The following is a 6,730-nucleotide window of genomic DNA, read 5'->3' as shown; positions in this document are numbered from 1 at the left end:
CCGCGTGTCTATAAAGTGCGGTGCGCGCCACGCGCCTTCTCCATGCATCCTCTTCTTCTCTTCCTCTCCCTCTTTGCCACGCGCCGCTCCAGCGCCCCGCCACCGACGCGCCTCCACCGCTCCAGCGCCCCGTCACCGCCGCGCCGCCATGGCGCCGCGCCGCCGAGGAGCGTCCGGCTACCGCGGCGTCCGCCTGCGCCCCAACGGCGGCTACTACTCGAAGATACCCTCCGGCGATCTCCGGCTCGGCCTCGGCACCTATGGGACGGCGCACGAGGCCGCCTGCGCGTACGACGCGGCGGCGTGGCGCCTAGCCGGCCGCGCGGCCAGATGAACTTCCAAGATGTGTACACACTCCAGCAGGCGCTCGACGTCGCCCCGCCGCCTCGTCTGAACACGGCGCAAGACCGTGCGGAGCACGCCGAGCGGCAGCGCCGCCTCCTCGTCGCCCAGGAGGACGAGCGGGTCATGGCGGAGTGGCGCCGGTGCCACCCGGAGGACGTCGCCTACGAGCAGGTCTACTGGGCAAGGCGCCGCGAGGAGCGGTTGGACAGGCGTCGGCGGAAGGCGTTGGCGAATGCGCAGTCCGATCTCGTTGCAGCAGGTGGGCAGTCGTTCTTCACGCCGGACGATGATCGGTGGCTGGACATCTGGCTAGATACCTCGGACGACACCGCCGAGAATGATAATGATGATGATGATAGCGACTTAGAGTAGTTTTTTTATGCAATCTATCTCGTTTTTTATTGTTTATCGTTTTTATTATTATGCAATCTATGTTTCGATGTAAAATACCTTTATATCATTTAAAATCTATGCAATCTATCTTTTCAATGCCTACATTTCTAGTTTGTAGAATGAGCGCGCGCTGCATTTTTTGCGCGCTGCTGGAGCGGCGCGCGCGCTGCATTTTAACGCGGCTGCTGGAGCGGTCGCTGCGCGCCGCGCCAAACCAGGCGATGGGCGCGTGCTAAAGCTGTTTTTTGCGCGCGCCGCGTTCGGCGCCTGTTGAAAATGCTCTAAGAATGAGCGAGTTGGCCACCGCCATGAGCGTTTTGATGTTACCATGTGAGAACCTATTATGGTTACTGAGCAATTGATCATGCAGTGGCGACCATGTAGTGAGATTGTGGATTTTTGTTTGTTTGTAATACTTCATTGACAAGTTTGACACGAAACAAAGGGAAAACAATTACAAGATGAGTGTATGCTAAGATCAATTCTACAACACCAGGATCAATATCAACTAATTTAGCTTGCTGGTCGGCCGAGATGAGCATGCGTAATCAATTTCTGCACTCGATCTAGCTATGTGCGTCTTGTCAGCTGGGTAATCATCAAGCGTGCCATGAGTCCATTGGCTAGCTACGTCGACGAATCAGCCTGCTGCACCGATCTGATTCTGATCTGCCTACCGATGTATACCTCCGTCTCCAGACGGACGTGGATCAGCTCATCTCTAGCGCTATCCTCTTCCTCATCTCGGCCCCGCGCGCGTCGGCGCTGGTGTCGATGACGTACTTCCTCCAGAACCAGTGCTTCCTGAAGACGTGCGACACCTCCTCGAGCGGCACGCACTTGGTCTCCGGCAGCAGCACGGCGATGAGGATGGTCATGAGCAGCAGCCATGCGCCGAAGAAGTAGAAGAGGCCGAACCTCAGGTGGCACAGCAGCGTGAGGAACACCTGGCCGATGAAGGCCGTGAAGCACATGTTGACGGCCACCGTGATGCTCTGCGCCTGCGACCGCACCGCCAGCGGGTACACCTCGCTGGGGATGAGCCACCCCATGGGCCCCCATGACCACGCGAAGCCGGCCACGTACACGCACACGAACAGCACGATGCACATGGCGTACTGCTCCGAGATGGCCCCCGTCCCGCTCAGCCCGAACTGGAGCCCGATGAAGGTGCCCACCAGGATCTGCGAGATGATCATCTGCGTCCCGCCCTGCAGGAACAGCGCCCGCCGCCCCACCTTGTCCGCGGTCACCACGGCCACGAAGGTGGAGAACACGTTCACCAGCCCCGTGATGACGGACGACATGAGCGACGCGTCGTTCCGGAACCCCACCGTCTTGAACAGCACCGGCGCGTAGAACATGATCACGTTGATGCCCGTCAGCTGCTGGAAGAAGGGCACCCCCAGCGCGAACGTCAGCTGCGGCTTGTACTTGCCGGTGAAGAGCAGCTCCCACCACGGGTTCGCCACCGCCTTGCTCTCCTCGCACGCGGCGGCGAGGTCGTCGAACTCCTGCCGCACGTCGTCGGGGCCGATGCCCCTGATCTGGGACAGCGTCGCGCGGGCGAGCTCGGTCTCGCCCCGCGACAGCAGGGAGATGGGGGTGTCTGGGATGGCCAGGGAGCCCAGCGCGATGACGGACCCCGGGACGGCGCCCATCGCCAACCCGACCCGCCAGCCCCACCCGCCGAGGAACCTGGACGTCCAGTAGTTGGTCAGGCTCGCCGACAGGATCCCGATGGTGATCATCAGCTGGAAGAGGATGTTGAGCATCCCGCGTTGCTGCGCCGGCGCCATCTCCGAGAGGTAGAGAGGCGAGGCGTGGATGCAGAGGCCGACCCCGACGCCGAGGAGCAAGCGGCCGGTGATGAGCACGGCGAAGGTGGTGGCAATGCCGCCCATGCAGGCGCCGGTGATGTAGGCGACGGCGGCGTAGAAGAGCGTCCACTTCCTGCCGAAGGCGCGGGCCATGGGGCTCGCGAAGAGGGACGCCGTCGCCGCGGACAGGAAGAGGGAGGAGCCGAAGAGGGACAGCTCCTGGCTGTCGAACTTGCAGTACTGGTTCGTGATCACCTGATCCTTCTGCTGCTGGTAGATGTCCGGGAAGAACAAGAGCAGGAACGACTCCGTCGACGTCAAACTGGCTGCAGTCATCCGCAGCGGCGCCAGCACAGAAAACAGAGTCAGATCGAGCCAGGAAACCAACACCCACACCCAATTACGCATGCATGCATGCATGCACAGGACGGCGAGGCGACGGGTTAATTACCGGCCATGCCGATGTCGTAGCCGAAGATGCAGCCGCCGACGGAGGCGACGAGGCAGGAGTAGAAGACGAAGCCGGTGACATCGCCGGGGTACGTCTTGTACCTGTTGTGGTGGTGCACGATCACGGCCCCCGGCATCTTGCCCGGCCAGCCGGCGGCGGAAACGACGGCGGCGACGGCCTAGCTTAATTGGCGCGCGAAAAGGGAGCAAGGGGTGGTGGTGGTGGGTACGTGCGGCTAATTAAGCTCGGCCCCTCCGGTTGGTCGACGCTGCGTGGCGGGGGAGGGGGAATGCGTCAGAGAGGGAGGTGGCGAGTTACTTAAGCGGGGAGAGGCCCCGGCGAGCGGTACGACGGCAATGTCGGTGCATGTGTGGGGACATGGCGTCTAGGAGGCTTGGCCTGCATGCATGCATGCATGTGGATGTCTGTCTCCTCCGTTTCATGGTCAACCACGGCTTCACACAGTTGAGACCAAGGTTTTTAATTCCGGTCGCAATTTCCTTTCCGGTAGAATGATGCTATGCATACGATAAATTGTCATCCGACGCCTGTACGATCAGAGAAGTTCAGATTGTGGGCCATAGGATACAGCATGTACAAAACCGTTGTGCATACGATTTAATGGAGGGAAATACCGCAGTGGTACAACAAGTTGCACACGACGACCACTTTGATGCCTATAATGTTGTAAAATTCGTGAAGTTGGTGCCTAAACTTGTCTCTAGGTGCACATACGGTTCGTCGATAGTTGTATGCAACATCAGCGCAACATGGCAGCATCGCGGCGGGTGGGGCTAGAGTCTGGATTTTTTTTGAAACCACCTTGCTTTTATACCGAATGTCACAAATATGCCCCCGAAACAGCGGGGGTGACAACCCTTTCATTTTTGCAAGTCGGTAGACTTATGCTATATGTATGACGGATTGCGCCAAAACCACTGTTTTGATCTTTCTATAAGCATGAATTAACCCTTACAGTCTGGGTTGAAACATTTGCACAATCTAACCATTTTAGGTGATGTCACCCATCACAACGATACACGAGAGACGTCGGGGTCAACGGCGTTTTTGCCCGGCCCACATTGGGACACTCTCGTTGACATGCTGACCTAACACGCAGGGAAACACCGCTCTACCATGACGCTATTGTCCCTGGTGTTGCGTTTCCACCCCGTGAAATGCAATGGAGTCTGACGTCTGTCCGTTGAGGAAAACGCAAAAAGCTTTACAAGTACAAGACTATGAAGCACAAGGGCTCATGGCCTTTTCCCTGATGTCCAGCGCAAGTTCAAATTTAATTGAACTTTCATAAATATTTACAGCCACATTTAAGACAGTAAAACTGAACCTAAACCCAGCCCTCCCGCACCCCCCTTGATTTTTGGCCATCCATTTTGTTGATTGAAGTTTTTCTAGCCGTCAGATAAGATGTTCTATTGATCTCCACCGCACTGTCAAATTCCTGGCCCAACTATCCTATGGGTGTGCTGCTCCAGGAGAAAAAAATTGAGGCCTCTGGTAAACTGAGCCTTTTTTGGCAGCCCAACTAACCCACCCGATCAATCGCCACTAGCCCTCACAAAAAAAATAGTTCGCTCGACACAAATGCTCATTTTTCATGCCAACCTCTCCTCTTCCCCCCTAACCTCACGCAGATCCTAGGTTCCCCGCCACCGCTGCACCGTCTTTGATCTCCACATCGACGTCGTAGTATCATGTCTGCCTCTCGTACGACCCAGCCGCTTCATTTCTCATCTCACGAGTGTTGGGACAAAACCTTAGCCACGCTCTCGCGGCAGAGCAATCACCCTTGCAATGCACGTCTATGCTGGGATGGTGATGACCCACAAGTATAGTGGGCCAATTGTAATCTTTTCGATAACTAAGAGTGTCGAACCCAATAAGAAGTAGAAGGAATTGACAAGCGATTTTCAGCAATGTCTCACTGTTGGGAAACATAGTAGAAAGCAAAAGAAAATCGCTATACGATCACCGACGAACAATACGGAGATGCATTAAATGGTTTGGATCGGATCATTACCAACTCCAAGTTGCAGCAGAAGAAGACGAGTCGGCGTAGATCGTACTTGGAGTCCCTCGAACCGTAGATGAACGATCCCGTGAACCGCCCATGAACGGCCTCTCAAACGGAAGACTGGAAGCACGACCTCTGTACGAGTTGCCAGTGTACGGTCTTCACGATCCAGTAGCGCTTCGTCGTCCAAAGCTAATCGTCGCTGGAGAATAAGAGGGAGGAGATTAGAACCACACTGGACTTCTGATTATGAGGACTAGAGGATCTAGATCTAGCTATAATTGATCAACTAGGACCAACTAGAACTAGAACTAGAGAACTAGAGGAGGCTCCAAAACTTATGTGTAGAGAAGTGCCCAAGACCTGTAGTATATATAGGTTAGAGGGGAGAGGAGGGGGCGCCACAAGGGGGGAAGGAGCTCCCCCCTTACGCCAGTCAAGAGGAGGGGGTTGATGTCTACTACACAACCTTCTTCTTGTAGACGTTGTTGGGCCTCCAAGTGCAGAGGTTTGTAGGACAGTAGCAAATTTCCCTCAAGTGGATGACCTAAGGTTTATCAATCCATAGGAGGCGTAGGATGAAGATGGTCTCTCTCAAGCAACCCTGCAACCAAATAACAAAGAGTCTCTTGTATCCCCAACACACCCAATACAATGGTAAATTGTATAGGTGCACTAGTTCGGCGAAGAGATGGTGAAACAAGTGGTATATGGATAGTAGATAATAGTATTTGTAATCTGAAATAATAAAAACAGCAAGGTAGCAAGTGATAAAAGTGAGCGTAAACGGTATTGCAATGCGTTGAAACAAGGCCTAGGGTTCATACTTTCACTAGTGTAAGTCCTCTCAACAATACTAACATAATTGGATCACATAACTATCCCTCAACATGCAACAAAGAGTCACTCCAAAGTCACTAATAGCGGAGAACGAACGAAGAGATTATGGTAGGGTACGAAACCACCTCAAAGTTATTCTTTCCAATCAATCCGTTGGGCTATTCCTATAAGTGTCACAAAAAGCCCTAGAGTTCGTACTAGAATAACACCTTAAGGCACAAATCAACCAAAACCCTAATGTCACCTAGATACTCCAATGTCACCTCAAGTATCCGTGGGTATGATTATACGATATGCATCACACAATCTCAGATTCATCTATTCAACCAACACAAAGGACCTCGAAGAGTGCCCCAAAGTTTCTACCGGAGAATCACGACGAAAACGTGTGCCAACCCCTATGCATAGGTTCCCAATGTCACGAAACCCGCAAGTTGGTCACCTTAACATACATCAAGTGGCACATGGTACCCCATTGTCACCACAGATATCCACGGCAAGACATACATCAAGTGTTCTCAAATCTTTAAAGACTCAATCCGATAAGATTACTTCAAAGGGGAAACTCAATTCATTACAAGAAAGAAGAGGGGGAGGAGAAACATAAGATCCAATTATAATAGCAAAGCTCGCGATACATCAAGATCGTGCCAAATCAAGAACACGAGAGAGAGAGATGAAACACATAGCTACTGGTACATACGCTCAGCCCGAGGGAGAACTACTCCCTCCTCGTCATGGAGAGCACCGGGATGATGAAGATGGACACCAGAGAAGGATTGCCCCCTCCGGCAGGGTGCCGGAACGGGTCTAGATTGGTTTTCGGTGGCTACGGAGGCTTCTGGC

General features: G+C 54.0%; 2 protein-coding genes across 2 annotated transcripts; one reads left to right on the top strand and one right to left on the bottom strand.

Moving 5' to 3' along the window:
* The first annotated feature begins 330 nt into the window (after positions 1-330).
* LOC147964354 (uncharacterized) lies at positions 331-974 on the top strand. Its single transcript, XM_087529937.1, has 2 exons — positions 331-713; positions 857-974. Exons 1-2 carry the CDS (start codon positions 331-333, stop codon positions 972-974), a joined length of 501 nt encoding a protein of 166 aa, XP_087386063.1.
* A 122-nt stretch (positions 975-1,096) lies between these two features.
* Positions 1,097-3,284, bottom strand: LOC125516254 (sugar transport protein MST5-like). The gene is made up of 2 exons (XM_048681739.2): positions 3,010-3,284; positions 1,097-2,884 (listed from the first exon to the last, which is right to left on the bottom strand). Exons 1-2 carry the CDS (start codon positions 3,143-3,145, stop codon positions 1,449-1,451), a joined length of 1,572 nt encoding a protein of 523 aa, XP_048537696.1. The 5' UTR covers positions 3,146-3,284; the 3' UTR covers positions 1,097-1,448.
* Positions 3,285-6,730: the final 3,446 nt, after the last annotated feature.

The sequence above is a fragment of the Triticum urartu genome, chromosome 6A, assembly GCF_056163025.1.
Source record: "Triticum urartu cultivar PI428250 chromosome 6A, HENAU_Tu73, whole genome shotgun sequence".
NCBI classification, from domain to species: Eukaryota; Viridiplantae; Streptophyta; class Magnoliopsida; order Poales; family Poaceae; genus Triticum; species Triticum urartu.
This window is presented reverse-complemented; position numbering and strand designations above follow the sequence as displayed.

What these genes read in the sequence shown, in the direction of transcription:
- LOC147964354 (XM_087529937.1), top strand. Translation starts at nt 331, where the DNA reads ATGAACTTCCAAGATGTGTACACACTCCAGCAGGCGCTCGACGTCGCC. An exon ending in GATGATGATAGCGACTTAGA is followed by an intron (nt 714 to 856) that starts GTAGTTTTTTTA and finishes TCTAGTTTGTAG; the next exon opens with AATGAGCGCGCGCTGCATTT.
- LOC125516254 (XM_048681739.2), bottom strand. Translation starts at nt 3,145, where the DNA reads ATGCCGGGGGCCGTGATCGTGCACCACCACAACAGGTACAAGACGTAC. An exon ending in CTACGACATCGGCATGGCCG is followed by an intron (nt 2,885 to 3,009) that starts GTAATTAACCCG and finishes GGATGACTGCAG; the next exon opens with CCAGTTTGACGTCGACGGAG.